Here is a 19,028-nt window from a genome sequence, read left to right as displayed (position 1 = left end):
TAAACTTGAAAAAAAAAAAAAAAAAACTAAAACTAAAAGAAAAGTTGTGGATTACATTCTGTCTCCAAAATTGTATCCCAAAACTAGTCTCTAAAATTGTATATCTTTTCTTGAATGCAAAGAGGTCTATTTATAAGCTTAGGGAAGTCCTAGAAGCCCAAGTAAACCTAGACAATTTGGAGGTCTGTCTCCGAGTCAAAATAGAAGTCTGAAATCGGAATAAGATTCGTCCAGATTTGTGTCCTTTTATTGTGAGACGATTTTGGCATAGTAACCGTCCGAATTAGGAAAATCTTATTTCACAATGAATGTATTATTTTGAGTTAGCTTTCCAATGCCGATTTAATTGCTTCAATCCAATATTTGAGCGGAAAGTTATGGTCAAAATACTGAGACATGTGCAGAATCTGAATTTGAATTCAATCCGAAATTTTATCCAATCTGAACTTTAATCCAATCTAATCTTTAATCCGATTTAACCTTTCTTGAATTTGGTTAAACTTAACCACATCATCTAGTTCTTCTCAAAATATGCTTTCTTCCAAACTTTGCATTTTTTCCTTTAAAGCTGTAGTTTTTCTTCAATGACCAACAAAATAATAAAAATACAAAACTAACACAAAACATTAAATAACGACACAACAACTATCTCCACACACACACTCACACTCATTACCTAGACTGACAACTATCTCCACAGACACATACACACACATTACCTAGATTGACAACTATCTCCACACACATTACCTAGATTTACAACTATCTCCACACACACACACCACGCACACATACTAGATTGAGAACCATCTCCACACACACTCTTAGGCACCGGAGGTGGAACGGCCGCCAAGTCATTACACACACACACACTTAGGCATCGGAGGTGAAATGGACGCCAAGTCATTACCTAGATTCACACACACACTTACACTTAGGCATCGGAGGTGGAACGGCCGCCACACCCCCACGTCTCCACACACACACACGCACATATATATATATATATATATATATATATATATATATATAAGACGTCAATTTCTCTACCTATCTTAATATTATTTTTTGCTCATTATTCTCTAATCTCTCTTCATAATTCTAACTTAGGCATCATCGAGGTAGAACAAATGCCACACCCCCCCACTTCTGTGGCCTTACATCATCCTTCTCTTATTCTTAGCAGGCTTTGGATTCGAGTCATTACCTAGATTGACAACTGTCTCCACACACACACACACAAATATATATATATATATATATATATATACAAGTAACATATGTGATTATATAATTGGATTTGATGTGATTTTAAATCCCACCAAAGCTATTAACCTCAATCTCTAACAATGACTATTCATATCGTATTAAAGTAAAATCAAAGGTACGGTTATTTAGATATTAAAAAAAAAAAAAACAATTCAGTTTCTGGAGTCAAATTCTGTTAAAAAATTGTTTTTATTCGCCCATTGATTTTACTTTAATACGGTATGAAGTAATTTGTAATTTAGGCCAACGACAGTGACTAATTATTTATTTATTCTAAAAAGCTTTTTTTTTTTTTTTTTTTTTTTTTGTATTTATTCACCCATTGGTTTTTTTTGTATTTTTCACTAATTTTTTGGGTTTTTTTACAATTATTTTATTATTTTATTTGTTAAGAATATGGGTATTATAGGAATAAAAAAAAATAAGTGACATTTTTTATACATTTTGATAATTTGGAGGCTACTTTAGTAACTTTTAAACATTAAAAAATTATATCACAAACAGTTGATAATTTAAGAGGCTTTTTTATATTTTTCCCGATCGGTATAACTATTTTGCATTTTTTCCTAAAGCTATATCCCTTCAAAATTGTCAACGTTCGATAGCGGTGAGCCCGTGACATAATTTGATGTAACTGCAACAATGAGTACTTAAAAGAATAAACAAGAATAACCCATTCTTGTGTGAGTATCTATCGATCATTACAGGGAGATATACTATTTTATTTTGAATGTGACGCAAATCCATTTTAAAACCTAAGATTATTTTAAAAGAAAAATAACCAAAAAGGATTGGATGTATTTGTCTAGGTGGCTATCATTATAGGCAAACTGAGTATTTTTATTTGAAGCGTTGATATGATTTGACATTTATGTATTTGACATCAAGTTAAGGCTAGAAAATACTCAATCTCCCTGGGAAATGAGAGGAGAAGCTTGGGCTATGTTTGGCAATGCTAAACCAAAGCCATTTACGTCATATGATTAAACTTTCAATGTTTTTATCTTTTATATTGTATCAATAATTTTTCACTATTATTCAAAAAAAAAAAACATTATAAAAAAAAAAATTTATATACAAAATATTTTTACTTTTTCTTACATCTATCAATATGATATTTAGAGAACCTGAGGACTTGGCATGATGTAAAATCATAGGACAGCAGATAACAAGTAAGCAAATGGACCTGGAGGGCCGTCTTCAAATATCACTCACAGCAGGCAAAATGTTGAAAATAATTAAAGGATATGTGCTTTAAGGGTTTTTATTTTTTTTTAATTTTTTTAATTTTTTTTAATTTTTTTTAATTTTTTAATTTTTTTTTTTTAATTTTAATAACACTCAAGCCAAAATTGATCAATGAGTAGCCGAGCAACTCTAGTCATCACCTTATTATTATTATTTTTTTTCGTCTCATAAAGCTGATGTTGTGTGATTTTTTTAACAAAAACTAATAATAATAATTTTCATATAATAAATACTATTGACGACCCTGTCACATCAGTTTTAAGAAGATGAAAGAATAACCATGTCACATCAATTTTGGAAAGATGAAGGAATAACGAGGTGATGTATTAGTCTATAACATTATTCTTGGTGCCCTTACCCATTTTGAATTGAGTAATTATATTCATCACTCTTTTGCGCATGTGGCATAATCTCTCGAACTAAAAATTCAATTTTCATGTACTAAATACTATAAAAAAAAAAAAAAAAATTATGCCAAGTAGGCTTTCAAATATTGAGAGGTGACAGAAATTTCATAATTGGGAGTTTGATTTTGTGTTTCAGTAGTGTGTTTTTTACTTAGTCGACTGGGAGGTTGTAGTTTGGAGTTTGATGTTTTTGTTGTTGGGTTTATTTCATTCAAGGGGTAGGTGGGAAATGGATTAAAGAAATAGTTAAATAAAATATTGAGAGTTCATATTTAAATAATGAAATATGAGTGTTTTTTTATTTTTTTAAAAAAAAAGAAAAAAAGAAAAGAAAAAAGAAGTAGATAATTAAAATAAAGAAAAGTAACGTTTTAGATAGATTCCCTTGCATTATCCTAGGGGCGTTGAAGCAGATGATCCCTGTCTTCACATATACCCACGGTTCCCGTTCATTTTCATTTAAGCCCCATGAAATAGTTGACGAAGCTTATCCCATTCCTCGAGTTGCGTACAGCTCTCCCACTCTCCTTGTTCATGATGACACTCATCTCAGATTTTCTGCCAAATCTTGGCAATGGAAACGACCAACTCTCACGCTTGCTTTTCTCCCTCTTCGTTATCTTCACGCTCTCTTGCTACGCCTGGATTTACACCAAAAATAGGAAGGGCACCGACACTCCACCACTGCCGCCAGGCCCACGTGGCCTCCCGTTGGTCGGGAACCTCCTCTCCCTCGACCCGGACCTCCATTCCTACTTTGCCGACCTGGCCAAGACCCACGGACCCATACTCAAGCTCTGGCTCGGCAACAAGCTTGGCATCGTGGTGACCTCCCCTTCCATCGCCCGGCAAGTGCTCAAGGATCACGATCTCACGCTCGCAAACCGCGACGTGCCCGCCGGGGCCCGGGCCGTCAGCTATGGCGGGTCGGATATTGTGTGGACCCCTTACGGGCCGGAGTGGCGGATGCTCCGAAAAGCGTGCGTGCTCAAGATGCTTAGCAACACCACCTTGAACTCCGTGTACAATCTCCGTCGTAAACAAGTCCGGGAAACTGTCGGATACTTTTACAGTCGGGCCGGGTCTCCCGTGAACGTTGGGGAGCAGATGTTCCTGACGGCGCTCAACGTGATTACCAACATGTTGTGGGGCGGGACGATGCAGGGAGACGAGAGGAGTAGCCTGGGGGCGGAGTTTAGGGAGGTGGTGTCCGAGATAACGGAGAATTTGGGGAAGCCAAACATCTCGGATTTTTATCCGGGTTTGGCCCGGTTTGATTTGCAAGGCATAACCAAAAAGATGGATGGGTTGGCCCGAAAGTTTGATCGGATTTTTGATATAGTGATTGATCAACGGCTGAAGATGGATAGAGAAGCTGGTAATATTTCTGGGAAAGAGAGGAATGATTTTTTGCAGTTTTTGCTGAAATTGAAGGATGAAGGTGGTGATTCCGAAGCACCTATGACGATGATCCACGTCAAGGCTTTGCTTATGGTATGATTTCTTTTCTCTCTTCCCCTCATAATTAAATGATGTTATTTTTATTTTTAAAAGAATTCAATTAAATTCAATCGAAGGACGAAGGTACAAGTCTCATTGTCCTACATATTTTTTTGTCATTTTTTTTTAATTTCACTATTAAATTTGTAAGATTCAAGTATGGTACTCTTTTACACATCTTTTGTACAGGAGGGATGCTAGAAGTCTTTTTAGGATTTTAATATTGGCGTCTTTGCTATAATTATATTTTAGTATATTTAAATTAATTAATTCTTGTTTTATTGAATTCTTCATATGAATGTGTGTGGTCAGCATATGCATGTGGTATGAATAAGTTATTTAAAATCAATTTGGATGATCGAATTCTGGGCTTAATAGAGTAACAAAAAAATTTTCTCACTGATTTTTGGGTTAATCAACATGAAAAACTGGGAGTATACACCCATGTCCTAGACTCCATGTATTTGTCGATTTTAATAAATACTCTTGTGTCATTCTCGTGTCTTTTGAAGAATAATATGACTCTTAAAATCATTATTGAGCTTATGATTGACCATTATTGAATTTTGATTAAATGATGATTTTAAAAGTCACCTCATTTTTAGAGTGACACAAGAAAAAATTTATTAATTATTTCTTGTAGAGAGATAAACAAGAAATGTATAAGAGAATGAAAACAAACATTTCTCAATTCTCAATAAGAGAAATATTTGGTTTCATTCTCATTCAAATCTTTTGTTTATATTCGTAAAAAGGATGTGCAAATTCAATTGTGAATTTGTAGTACTCACATATAAGTTTAATAAATTTAATAATACTTTATTTTTTAGGTGACACCAAACACATATCTTCTCATTTTTTTTTTTTTTTCGGAAAAATATAGAATTTTCATTTATGAAATTTCATGAGCATAAAGCTCTTATACATTTAAGGAACAGATCTATTTCGTACAGACTATATCTAGGATATGAGTAACTCAAATACAAAACAAAAAATAATAATAAAAAAAAATAATGGGGGGCTAGCCTCCCTTTTTTGCCCTAGGAGGTGGTCTCAAGGGCAAAAAATAAAATAAAATAAATAAAAAATTGATCTAGGGGTGGCCGGCACTCTATGGGCACCCCCCAAGGGCAAAAATAAATAAATAAATAAATAAGTAAATAAATAAAATAAAAATAAAATTTATAAGGTTTGCCCTAGGGGTAATGAGCCACTACCATGGCCAAACCACCCCTAAGACAATTTTATTCTTTTTGATTTGGCCATCGGGGTGGCTGGACCACCCCTAAGGGCAATAAGGTTCCTTCGGTCACCACTTAGGACAAAAATGTGGTAGCCATTCATCTCTAATTTTTTTATTATTTTATTTTTAAAAATTATAAATAATATTTTATTGTTATTTTATTAGTGGGACAATTGTCCTACTTTGAGCTTTAAAATTTTTGAGAAAAAATGATAGTTCTGAATATTCTTTTGTCCAAATTTTAAAGTGGATAGTATGGGTGAGGTCGTGCATAACGCCATGACCTTTCCATTAATAAAGGGGAAAAAAATAGGGAAATGACAGAGACTTTTCGCTGGATGGGGCGATAATGTCGATTTGTCAGTTTCTCATTGTCAGAACAACAAAAAAAAAAAAATATTATATTTGCATTTATTAGAATTGAAGTGGAGGCCTGCTGATGAGTGTGCTCCTTTTTGACTGTTTGTCTCCAACATTGTATTTATAGGTGTACCTATGACAATTCATATATAAATATTTAGTAAAAATTAAATATTTATATATGAATTTGTTTTTATATGAACAAAGATCTGGGCATATATCCACAGAATAATCTGGTGCATGTATATACACTGTACGCAGGACATGGTGGTGGGTGGGACAGAGACGTCCTCCAACACAGTAGAGTTTGTCATGGCTGAAATGATGAACAAACCAGAGGTTATGAGGAAAGCCCAACAAGAATTGGAGGCCGTTGTTGGGAAAGACAACATCGTCGAAGAATCTCACATTCACAAATTGCCCTACTTGCACGCTGTGATGAAAGAAACGCTGCGTTTGCACCCAGCGTTGCCTCTTCTAGTCCCCCATTGCCCTAGCGACACGTGCACCGTAGGAGGCTACACAATTCCAAAAGGGTCCCGAGTGTTTGTAAATGTGTGGGCAATACATAGGGACCCTTCTATTTGGGAAAATCCATTGAATTTTGATCCCGAAAGGTTCTCCAATGATAAATGGGACTACAGTGGAAATGACTTCAGTTATTTTCCATTCGGGTCGGGTCGCCGGATATGTGCTGGAATTGCAATGGCTGAGCGGATGGTGATTTTTTCAGTTGCTACACTTGTGCATTCTTTTGATTGGACACTGCCCCATGGAGCGAAGTTGGATCTGGAAGAAAAGTTTGGGATTGTACTTAAAAAGAAGACACCTCTTCTCGCAATTCCAAGCCCAAGGCTAACTCATCCATCTCTCTATCAGTGAGCCAGGGGTGCAGCTGCCTGTGATATGATGAGTCAACAATGCTATATATATATATATATATATATATACAGATATATCTTCTTTTATCTTTCAGCATTCAGCAGATACACATACACAAGAAGACATAGCTTATGATAATATCTCTAATTTTTACTTGTATCTTTTCCTTCGGTGTGTGAGTTTTCAATTGTTCTTTGATTGAAGATTAAGGAGTTGGATCGGGTGCAATCACCTACCCGTATTGCAATACGAGCAGCTGATTGCTCCTGTTTTTCATTCAAAAATTTAGTGGGACATCTTTCAATTTTTATGTTTCATATTTTTATTTTTTGGATCACAAGAAGGAGCCTATTCCCCTGTTTGGTCGGGAACCTTCTTTGTGGGCATAGCCCAAACCCATGAGCCTATATACAACAATCTTAAGAGCATTTCCATCAAGTTCTCTCATTTTTCTTAAACTTAAAAGATTCAAACTAGTTTTTTTTCCTATGGTAATATACACACAATGGCTTCTCTTAATCCTTTTTTATATTATTAAAATATTATTTTTTTTTAATTTTATTCTTTTAATTTATTAAACAAACTTTCTCTTTCTTCCTCATATTTTCTTCTTCTTTCTTCCCATAGCCATCTTCTTCTTCCCTCTATGCAAGATTGCAAGTTCCATTGCTGACCCTATTTCTTTCTCCAACAACAGATCTGAGTTCCAGTAAACCATAAATGGATCCTTTTCTCTTCGATTTCGTCCTTTTTATTTTATTTTTATAAGTATTGAGAAGGATAAGTGCTCAGACAGCCAAGGGTTTGTCAATCAGATTCAGGGGGTGAAACCCAGATCAGAAACTCTAGTCCACAAAATAGCATCATCACCGCACTCTCCATTTGGAGACAATATTCACAGAGACAGCAAGAGAAAAACATAAATACCAAGCGAGAAACAGTGACCAAAAACTAAGAAAATCCTAGGGACCATGAGATGGGATGCGAAAGAGGCAGGGCATGAAGAACGATTCGTCCTTTTCTTCTCCAATTTTGTCTGTTTGTGATTTCTTCTCTGATTTCGCTGGAAGAGGGCCGGTTCAGCTAGGCGGATGCTTGAACGGAGAAGAAGAAAAGAAAATAATAGGGGAAAGCGTGTCGAAGAGAGGAGAGAGGAGACAGAATCTTTTTTCTATTTTAATAATCACAAGGGATTGCTACAGTAAAATTCAAAACATTTCATTGGATTTGACTGTGTAGCAATCATAATGTTTAAGGCTCATTTAAGGAGTTTGCTGTGAAAAACTTTTACGATTTTTTTGACATTTTTCTCTAAACTTAGAGAAGAGAACTCCATACAGAGAATCTGCTGAGAATGCTTTTAGCATTGTGGTTGGCAAAGGATTACCAGCCGTGACATGCCCATTGTGGGTCAAGCTGTCACACTATGTCCGATATTGTATGGACCGCTTATTAGTATGAATGGCAATTTTTGAAAGCATTTTGTGCCAAAGATGCTTAGCAAATAGGGATCTAGATCTCCAACAATTGCCATGCTCCATAGAGAGGGGAGTTACTTAGGGAAAGTAGGTTCCACAACTCAATTTCTGTGGAGTTAACCAAATCGTGAAATTTGGACGATCCACTTGCAAGGATCTATTGGAAATGGTGTCCAAAACTCCAATTGATTGGATAATGTTTTGAGTATTATTATAAAACAATAGACCTATAAAGTTATATTTTTTCTTGCATGGTATATATGTGTTATTGTGTATTATCTGATTATATGTATGTAAGATCCCTAAGATGCATTGTATTTTTGTGATGGTGTAGGTATCACAAAAGATCATACTCAAAGGTCCTTTCAACTTAAAAACTTGTTATTCGTAGTCATAAATTGTAACCCCCCAAAAAAGCTAGGGCTTGAGTCCTTAAAGAAAGCATCCAAAAAGGGAACGAGAAAGAGAAGAGAGTAGCAAAAAATGACCATTAAAACTCTTCCAACTGACTTGTTGATGCCTGATGGAAGTACTTGCTAATGTTGCATCAGCTTCCATCACTAACCTTTAATGCTAAACTAAGTTGCGGGAAGTTTCGCGAGTTGTGGGAAGATGATTATAAAGTGCATTTTCTGTGCGGCTATTGCACAAAAGGAGACTTTTGTACCCACCACTAATGAGTGACAAATCAGCCTGAAGCAAATTAGAAAAAGATATTGAATGCACCAGATTATACCACCCTATGTTGAAACCCAAGGCAAGAAATTGAATTTTTCCCCTTTCTCACACAAACATCATACCCATTCTTTCTACACATTCTTTCTCATTTCTTATTCTTTCTCTAACATATCAGCCCACCGCCGCCCAGCTCATTGCCGCCTAGCCCACCTCTGCCCAACCCACCACCATGGCCGAAATACGCCACCATTGCCCAGCCTAGCCTAGGGATTCTAATTAAGGCCCTTAAAAAAGCCTTTCTACAATGTTTCTTAAACAAGCCTCATTTTTAAATTCTTACTTCTGATTCATAAGTTCAACTCACTTAATCTAGATGCTTGATGAAATTGAAAATTTACCTTCACATTTGACTGATGGAAGAGATGAACGTTTTGTTGTTGATTATTGATAAGGTTCTTTGTAAATAAGAAACACATCTTTTGTAGCGCATTTCATTTTAATATCAAAAAGTTACTATAAGCTTGTCTGCAACTAGATCATTTAGGGTTTAGACAAACAATATGCATTATGCAGGTCAAGCTGCATTCTCAGTTTTACCTGCATTTTTCTTTTCTTCTAGAGCACTCGCAATTTAATAGTTATAGAAGCACTCTGGTATTTTCTTGCTGCTTGTGGAAAAAATCTGCCCTTTTGCTTTCACTATTTTGGAACAAAAGTATTATTGATTTTCAATGGAGTTTAATCTCAGTATTGAAAAATATTTTTGATTATCATTTGCACTAGCTGCAATTGGGACACTATTGGTTATATAGCAAGCTTTGACACTGTTGGTTACACAGCAGTCAATGAGTGACATTATAAACCCCTTGATCAAATAGTTGCATTTAATACCATCATTTTCAGTTTACCATAAATGTTCATGACAAAAAAACCAATCAAATATAGCCTTTTACAACTACATACAACCATATTATGGCCACCATAACTTCACAAAAAATACCACTCCACACAAACCATAGCAATTTCAAGGAGTTTCATAGGTGTTAATGTTGTCTGCACCAATATCAATTGTGGTAGATGAACATATAAGATCTTGAGACATGGCAAATGTAGTTGTAGAGGGAAACTCCATAGTTGGCAAAAAACATTGTATTCACAAATAATGAAAATTAGATAATGGACAAAAATGACTTTGATAGAGGATATGCGATGTGGTCTTTTTGTGTACAAAAACATCAATAATAAAATTAACTACTCGCAATAGAACGAATCCTTGTACGATAAGGCTATATTAAGGGTGTTGAACCTCAAGGACTGCGTATGAATTGTTATTAAGCTTTTCAAGATTAAATATAACTTAATTAAAAGAAGTTTGATTTGTTTTGTTTTTAAACTAAATGCATAAAAGTGAAAGTAAAGATAAATAGTAATGAGAGATAGAATAGGGGATTGATTTCACCACTAACCGCATAACAATGGTCAATTATAAATTAATAAGGAAAATTCATATTATGCATAATATAGGACTCGTCTCACTCGAGTAGTCAAGAAATTAGTGTCATTAAGAAATAAGTATAATCCATCTTCGGTTGGCATAGACCGTCCACCTAACCACTAAGATGCGGTGCGATCTGTCTTCCCTACATATGGATTATCTAATTCCTTATTAGGCTACACATAATCAATGAATAAGCTTAACCCATCTTTGGTTGGCATGAACTGTCTACTTGAATTACACTAAACTAGGGTGTAGTACAATCTGTCTTTCCTAGACATGGCTTATCAAATCCTATTGATCACGTGTTAGTTAAAACCGTTATATAACAATCATTCATATAATTACAGAAAAAACGAAGGATTGAGTTCAATCAATATAAAAAGCTTTCTAAAACAAGAAAAGAATTTAATAATGATTGAATATAAACATTAAGATCAATTCTCACAGTTATACAACCATCATGCATATAAAAAAACCCAAATTAAAATTCAATTAAACCATTGGTACTTGGAAAGGGCTACATCAACGTCCTATTACAGAATTACTTGCTCATCCTGGTGTTGGGATGGCCTCCTGCCATGCTCCTCTTCTCTCCAACTCTCCAAGCCTCCAAGAAGATATTTTCTGTCTAAAACTAAGTACACCTCTCTTCAAGGCTTAGAAGCCTATTTATAGGGAGTAAAACAAACTCTAGAAGCCCTAGGAATCTTAGAAAATCGTACTTCGGTCTCCTAGTCAAATTAGGAAACAATCCTAGTACAAATCGGAATAGGATTCTTCCAGATTTGCGTTTTTTTATTACAGGAAGATTTTTGCATAGCAAACGTCCAAATTAGGAAAATATTATTTAACAATGATTTGTAGTATTTTGAGTTAGCTTTCCAATACCACTGATTTCCCCTCAATCCGATATTTGAGCAAAAACTTATGGTCAAAATACTGAGACGTATGTAGAATCCAAATTTGAATCCAATCCGATTTGATTTGAAAGCTACCCATATTGGAGTACCAATGTAAGCCATAACCTATAGGTAATCAAATACCCATAAAGCTTCAAATTTTCTATAAACCGATCGGTAAAAAATCTATTCATTCACATAAGCTTCAAAAATACCCATAAACAAAAGCTTCAATTCATTTACCTTTCAGCTTTTGTGAAGTGGGAGGCGTTCGATTCCTTGTCCATGAAGGATATTGTCACAAAAAGGGAGAGAGAGAGAGAGAGGGATGAGAGATAAAAACAGAGTGATACAAACAAATAGAGATTGAGAAATAGGGGGAGAAGGATGAGAGATAGAAACAGAAAGAAGGACATGATAGAAGCATTCGTACTGCGTGAGAGATTACCAAAAGCACTGCTACGTGAAAGACTGGGAGCGTGAGTTTGAGAGGAGAGCGCAGGGAAAGTGAAGAAAGAAAAAGACGATTGTGGATGCGTATGTAGTGACACAAATAATTAATTAGGCTTAGGACAGCTTAACTAGGAGATTAATTGGAGTTTCGGAGCAACAGTAGACAAATGCTCGTGTGGGGGACCACCCACAAGCGCTCGCCTGGAAACTGTACACAAGCTCCCGTGTGGGGACCAGGACGAGCGCTTGTTGACTTTTTGTTGACCGCTGGTTTTTACCCACACGTGCCACCTGCAACTTTGACCCCTCTGAGCTACAGTACACAAGTGCTCACCCCTGTAGTACCACGAGCGCTCGATCCTTTCCTGTCATCCACCATTTTGCCCTCAGCCTCTTCCCCTATAAATACCCTCCTACCCCATTCGAGTTTTCTCACCTCTGGAGCTAAGGGAAACCTTGTTAGAATAGTTATGTGAGCTTTTAGTAAGGAAGGAGATGCTACTTGGAGGATTTTGCATGTGGAGATAACCTCCACCCTTTCATTAAGTTATTAGCTTGGTTCTTGTTTAGTAGACTTGTACTTGCTTAGTTATTCTTTTCCATTAGACGTAATGATGCTATTAGAAGGCTTCATGTTGGTTAGGAATTGTTAGAAACCCTTTTTGGCCTTAAGACTAGTCGGAGGAAGGCTTAGGAAGCAAATGGGTCAAATGAGGTTCTACCTAAACCTCACTAGACAAATGCTCATCCATAGATCGAGCACTCGACCGGGGTCATTCAAGGAATGACCTTTTTAGCCAAGCACCCAACGACCCTTGTTTTCGAGTCTAGGATTTGTTTTAACGGACTTAGGACTAATGGGAGGTTTTTCACTAATTTGGAGAGCCCAGAACCCTTGGAAGGATACTCAAAGAACCTATTCGACCCAGGTGAGTTTTGACTCACATAATGTTCGTCATTTATTTTCTCACATTGCATGACTATTTATGTACCAAAATATACATATTTACAACTCTCACGATATACACTTTGTTGCACATGAACTCTAGTTTTTTGTGAAAATGTGCTACTTAACAAAGATATTGACATTGAGACTTGTAAAAGCATGCATGTAAAATACAAACAAGATTAATTGCATCGTAAGACATGGTACATCAATACGTGCGGTGATGAGTGCCAAATATTGTATTTTTGGGCCCCTTAACTTATGTTTGTTAAGCTCTTAGCTGTGTTAATTTATGATGTTTTTTATTAGTTTTGGTGTTGTGGTGTGTTGCAGGTCATTAAGAGAAAACTGCGGTTTGAGGGTGGAAATAAGCAAAAGAATTGAAGATCCCTGGAGGTGCGATCGAGGGCACAGAGCGACGATCGAGCGCACCTGCGCTCGAGCGCAAGCATGGCACGCTCGAACGCACAACCATGTCAACCCTAGCATGCATCGCTTAAGTGCTGCGCTACAGGAGCCTTGAAAAGCCGAGTACGCTCGTGCGCACTTCAAGTGCGATCGAGCACACTCACGCTGACCTAGCAACGCTGAACCCTAGTTTTTATTATTTATATACAACGTTTTTCTCTTGTAAAGACACTTTGGGAGGCGCCGTTTTAAGCTAAAATACGACGTATTGTCGTCCGGGAAGCTTGTGCTTCGTTTTCCATTGTAAGTTTTATTTTTCTCATGATGTCAATTCAATTGTTTGTTGTTTTTGTTATCATAAGAGGCTAAAACCTTCAACTAAGGTTGAAGATGAAGCCTCGTCATTGATAAACATACATGTCTTGTCATTTTGTACATACAATGAGACTATTTTATGAAAGTGTTGTTCAAAAGCCAATTCAACAGTTTGATTAAATTTAATTGATTAAATGTTGGTAATATAGTGTTGTTCAAAAGCCAATTCAACAGTTTAATTAAGTTTAATTGATTAAATGTTGGTAATCTACTCATGCTTAATTTAATATTCGTTGTGTTTCGTCTGGGGGTACATCGAATGATTGGATTGAGACTAATATCCATTGTGATCTACGGATACAGTGGATAATTTGATCTCAATTAAATATTCGTTGTGATTCTTTTAACGGATGGATTCATCGAATGATTTCATTTGCATGTTTACAACTTTTGAACAATGTATTTGGATTGAATATTGTATGCATAAAATGCAAGACATGTTGTTTGATTTGGCGAAGGGGATTCAGAAACCTTAGTAATTTGACATTACTTATTCTCAAATTGTGTTGTTTAGTTTATGATTTTGCATGACACAATTACAAAAATTGGAACTAGGTTAAGATAAAATTAGGTTAAACTAGCAAATTAATTTTTGCAAACACGTCTCCCTGTGGATTCGACCTCTCACTTGCACACACTTTACTGCACACGACTCGTGCGCTTGCGAGTACAATTAAATTTGTACATCATGCGGGATAACAGCCATGTGCTTACTATGCATGTTAACTTTATATTCAAATGTGTGTGTGATATATGGGCCTTGGATCCAATGATTGTTCGTGACTGGCGCAGCACAGGACGGACATCATTAGTAGCGTGGGCCACCTGAGGTCAAACTCGGTCGGCCTGCTAGTGTTATGGACAATAACGTGCAATATCTAGGGCACCAGTATTGTATTACAACTCCCTCGGGACAGCGCAAACCCTGCTGAGAAAGAGGTAATATCTCAGGTAGACCATACTGTTGAACTATCACTGTTACTCATGATTATAAGCATGTATTATATCTATATCACATCCATGGATAACTATCACGACTAAATAGTTGCATTCTTTATCAAATGGAGTTTATCACTAAAATGACATGGGTATTATGTGCATTAATCTTCACTAAGTCCTTAGACGTACCCTTTATTTTTATGTTTTCCCCCTCCATTATGATTAATTGCACGCTTTAGCTAGCCTAGAAGAGGATGCCTATGGACCTAATGTTGTGCCAAATACTATCTAAATTAATAGATAATAATTGGTACATTTTAACTCGCAAGTGTACAAAATCAAACAATAGTGTAGTGCAGCAAGTATGAGATCATTCCCACGAGGATTTTAATTTTGCTTAGAATTGATTAAAATATCAAAGTTGTCACTAAATTGATATTGATATATTGAAAAGAAATACAGATAATTGAAAAGGTAGGGCTTTGATATCCACCACTAATCATGCTCAATAATATAACAATATACCAATGTTCCAATCATATTATGAATACCTAAAGTTTGCCAACCTAAGGGTATGAGTGTCTATTCCTTAAGTTATTGATCTCCTTAAGCAACAAATTAGGCATGAGTGTCTACTCTATTTCTTTTCTTTCTTGAAAGATTTAGCATGGGTGTTTACTAAATTGTTCTTTAAGAAAACATAAATCTATGGAAATCGACAAACACATGAAACCTAGGGCATGGGTGTCTACTCCCAGTTTTCCATATTGATTAACCCAAGAACCCGTGAGGAAATTATTTTGTCACTTTATTAAGCCCAGGACTCAATCATCCAAATTGACTTAAATAACTAATCCATACCACATGTATATGCTGGCCACACACATTCATATGAAGAATTGAATAAAACAGGAATTAATCAAGCATCACAATATGATTATCACAAAGGCGCCAATATTGAAATATCATATAAACATAATTAGGGTTTCAATCTAGCTATACTAAAGTAATTAGTTACACATAATTAAAATAAAACTAAAAAGTGAAGGGAAAGAAAGAACCAAAAACAACTCCTAGAGGTCTATTTATAGGCTTAGTAATACTCTAGAAATCCTAGAAACCCTAGTAAACTCATAGGGTTTAGTCTTATTACAAGTGGGACTTGAAAAACCCTAATATGGGAGGAAAGGGAATTCTGGCCGCAACTGTCTTTTCTCCAGAGCACGGGTGCGCAACTGTCTTTTCTCCAGAGCACGGGTGAGCTTGATCGCACGTTTGTGATCGAGTCTCCTCTTGTGTGCACAAGCACAAACCTGCGCTCGTCTGGAAGTTCTCTGGTAGTGCGCTCGAGTGCATGTCCCCTGTGATCGATCTCACTGTCAGAACCTCTAGTTTTTCCCAAATTTGCTCTTTTATGCTCAAACTTTCCATAAGTCCTTCATTTTTTTCCATGACCTACAAAAACACAGAAAACACAAAAAGGAAATAAAATAGCACAACATAACAAGACTAAGAAATTAACAAGTGTAAATTAATTGCTAAAATATGAATATTTTGGCACTTATCACCTAACTTAGTTGATTGCTCAGGACCTGATCTGAATTGTTTTTGAAGACATGGACCCTGTTTGGCTAACATCCATGTGGGATGATGGAGGAACCACACCAGAGGCAATGATCGAGATTGTCATCACTTTGGCATTACTCAAACTTAGGATTTGATTTGTTTATCCTTTTGTAAGACAATTATCTTGTGGTTTGTAATATGTTATGACGGTATGTTGATCGATACATTTAGTGACGTATTTATATTATGAGGTCTTTTGATTACTCTAGTGTATGAATGTGTAGTTGTTTTAATTACTGCTCTCTATTCCTATAGTTTAAAAGTCTTCCCCTGAATTCTCTCGTATAGGAGAGGTTATGATCCCTAAGTCTTGTCCCGTAAGGGATAGGGCTGGGAGACTAACTATGGAGTCAATTACCAGTTAATTGATTTTTCCATCGAGGTCGTTACAGTTTGAGAGACTGAGAGCGTGAGAATGTGAGATGCAATTTGGGTGGGGCAAATACCCACCCAACTCGCAAAACCCACCTCGATTCGCCCGAATTTAGTAGGTTTTTTTTTTTTTTTAGAAATTGGTTGGATTTCTTCCAACTCGTGCGGGGCGAGGCTGGTTGCGGATATTAAAAATTTCTGGATCAGCGGATACCTGCCCTGCCCTACCTCGCCCCGCTTGAGTATAAAATGAAAAAACCCCTACCCTTAAAAATCTCTTCCTCTCTCTCTCTCAGCCGCATCTTCTCTCTCGGTTAATCATTTGCTCTCTCCCTCTCTCTCTTGTCTCTCTCTGGTTTGCTCCATCTCGTCTCCATATGGAATTGGTGCTCTCCTCCGAAAGTGACAAAAACAACCCTTGTACAGTCACTTTCGGACGAGAGGGCGTTTTCGTCTCTCGCTATCTCTCGTCGGCTCTCTCTTTGTCTCTGTCTCTTGTCTACAGCTCTCGATCTCTCTCTCTCCATCTCTTGTTTCGAAACTACAAGAGAGCAAATGGTCATTCACATGAACTTGCTTCCACGGCCAAGGCTCCAAGTTTTTCTCTCTCACTCTCGACCTCTTTCATTCTCTCCCACAAACTCGCCCAAATTTGCATAACCCACCCCGCCCCGCAACACCCCAGATCCTACGGATATGGTTCCCTATAGCCAGGTTTCGGGTGGTTTTTTTCAAACCCGCATTATGAGGGTCGGGTTATAGAAATTGTCGATATCCGACTCAAAGCTGCACCCTGGTTAAGAAAAGTCGGGACTTTAAGATCAGTCCATGGGGTGGGAGGGCCAGTTATCGAAGGTTCTGCAAAACTCAATTCACGGAGCCTGCCATACTGTATGGGTATTCGAAAATTAAACAAGGATTCGCATTTTTATAAGGGAAAATGGACAGGGCAAGCGGGGCGAGGCGGGGCGGGTGGGGTGGGTATTGCAGTGGGGTGGGTATATATGCCCACTCCTAAGTGAAATAGCAAGGAATATAAAGAGGTAAAGGTAATTAGGTAAGCAGCCGATTTGTCTAAATGCTAAGTCGGCCACATTTCAGCCACATATCAAACATTGCAAATGGTGCAAGTCAAGTTAAAATGGCAAAGTAGCATTACGAATTTAGGCTCCGTTTGTTTCGGCGTAAAATATTTTTGGCATTTTATGGTATTTGGTACTTTGGTAGACAGAAAAGTAATAGTCAACCCGAAAATAATTTCTATTTGACTAAAAAGCATTTACATTGTTTGGAAAATGGTTTACATTTTTTTTTATTTCATAAACCATTTTCCCTTGCTCGTTGCCACGCTAAACCCAACGCTCTTCTAATTAGAAAAAGAAAACCCCGATGCTTTCTCCTTCACCTTCACCCTCAACACACACAGGCTGCACAGCTCCTCTCTCTCTCTCGGCTGAGCCTCACTCTTTAAACCCGATGCAGGTACTCTCATCTCTCTCTTTCTTTGTTGAATTGTATGTAAAGAGCGATTCAAATCTACGAATTTCTCTTGGTAATTTTCGTTTGATTTTGGTTTCTTTCTCCATTGGACAACTGAAAATCATGCAGCGATTTTGATTTTGGTTTATTTCCCTATTAATGTTTCAAATCTGCGATTTTTTATGAAGCTTTTCAAGATAAAATTGTTAGGCTTTATAAATCTTGTTTATAAAGAAAATTTTGTCTGAAGCTTTCCAATCTAGAGAAAGAAAATTTCAGATCTGCGATTGTGTTTTACTCTCGTATCGATCAGTTGGGACGGATTGGGTTTTGGGTCTAGGGTGTGGATTTTGGAAAATGAGAACTTCTGGGGTTGTTTTGGTGTTTAATTTTTCAGGTTTTTGATTGGTAGCTGTTGCTTTTCTTGCTTTTTACCTTGAATTTCTCTAACTGGCTGCGAAGAGAATATATGATGAGATTATGGGTGTTGATCCTAATGACGGTGGGATTGTTTTGGTATTTTGGCAATATATATATATATATATATATATATATATATATATATATATATATATATAGAATAAATGTCTTAGCTCTGTTTATGGTTGAATTTGTATTGGTTAGATACTGATCACGGCTCTCATTTTAAACTAGAAGTCACTACAAGCTATTAGAAAATTAACCCTATGCTGAAGATTTGTTTGGAAGGCAGGGGAGGGGGGAATTGATGTCTCACGGCTCTCTGGTTTTAATTTAATGTCTCAGAAGTCATATAAAGAAAGATTGATGTGCAACATAATCATGCAAGAGGTTGTATCATGCTTGTTATCATTTTAAAGCAACTTTTAGATGAGACATGCTTATATTTATTGGGCAGACGATTTGTATTACCACTAGTAGAGTTCTTCAAGGTTCTCACATAGATAAATCTTTAAAAATTTTCATATTTGCTGTGTTCTTGAATGTTA

At 36.5% G+C, this 19,028-nt stretch overlaps 1 protein-coding gene and 1 non-coding gene across 2 annotated transcripts; one reads left to right on the top strand and one right to left on the bottom strand.

Moving 5' to 3' along the window:
- The first annotated feature begins 3,333 nt into the window (after nt 1-3,333).
- On the top strand, nt 3,334-7,068 carry LOC132176584 (flavonoid 3'-monooxygenase CYP75B137-like). Its single transcript, XM_059588832.1, has 2 exons — nt 3,334-4,418; nt 6,289-7,068. Exons 1-2 carry the CDS (start codon nt 3,459-3,461, stop codon nt 6,907-6,909), a joined length of 1,581 nt encoding a protein of 526 aa, XP_059444815.1. The 5' UTR covers nt 3,334-3,458; the 3' UTR covers nt 6,910-7,068.
- Nucleotides 7,069-7,689: 621 nt separating this feature from the next.
- LOC132176786 (small nucleolar RNA Z157/R69/R10) lies at nt 7,690-7,788 on the bottom strand. Its single transcript, XR_009439645.1, has one exon. It is a non-coding gene; the product is annotated as a small nucleolar RNA Z157/R69/R10 (small nucleolar RNA).
- Between the last annotated feature and the right edge of the window lie 11,240 nt (nt 7,789-19,028).

The sequence above is a fragment of the Corylus avellana genome, chromosome ca3, assembly GCF_901000735.1.
Source record: "Corylus avellana chromosome ca3, CavTom2PMs-1.0".
NCBI lineage: Eukaryota > Viridiplantae > Streptophyta > Magnoliopsida > Fagales > Betulaceae > Corylus > Corylus avellana.
This window is presented reverse-complemented; position numbering and strand designations above follow the sequence as displayed.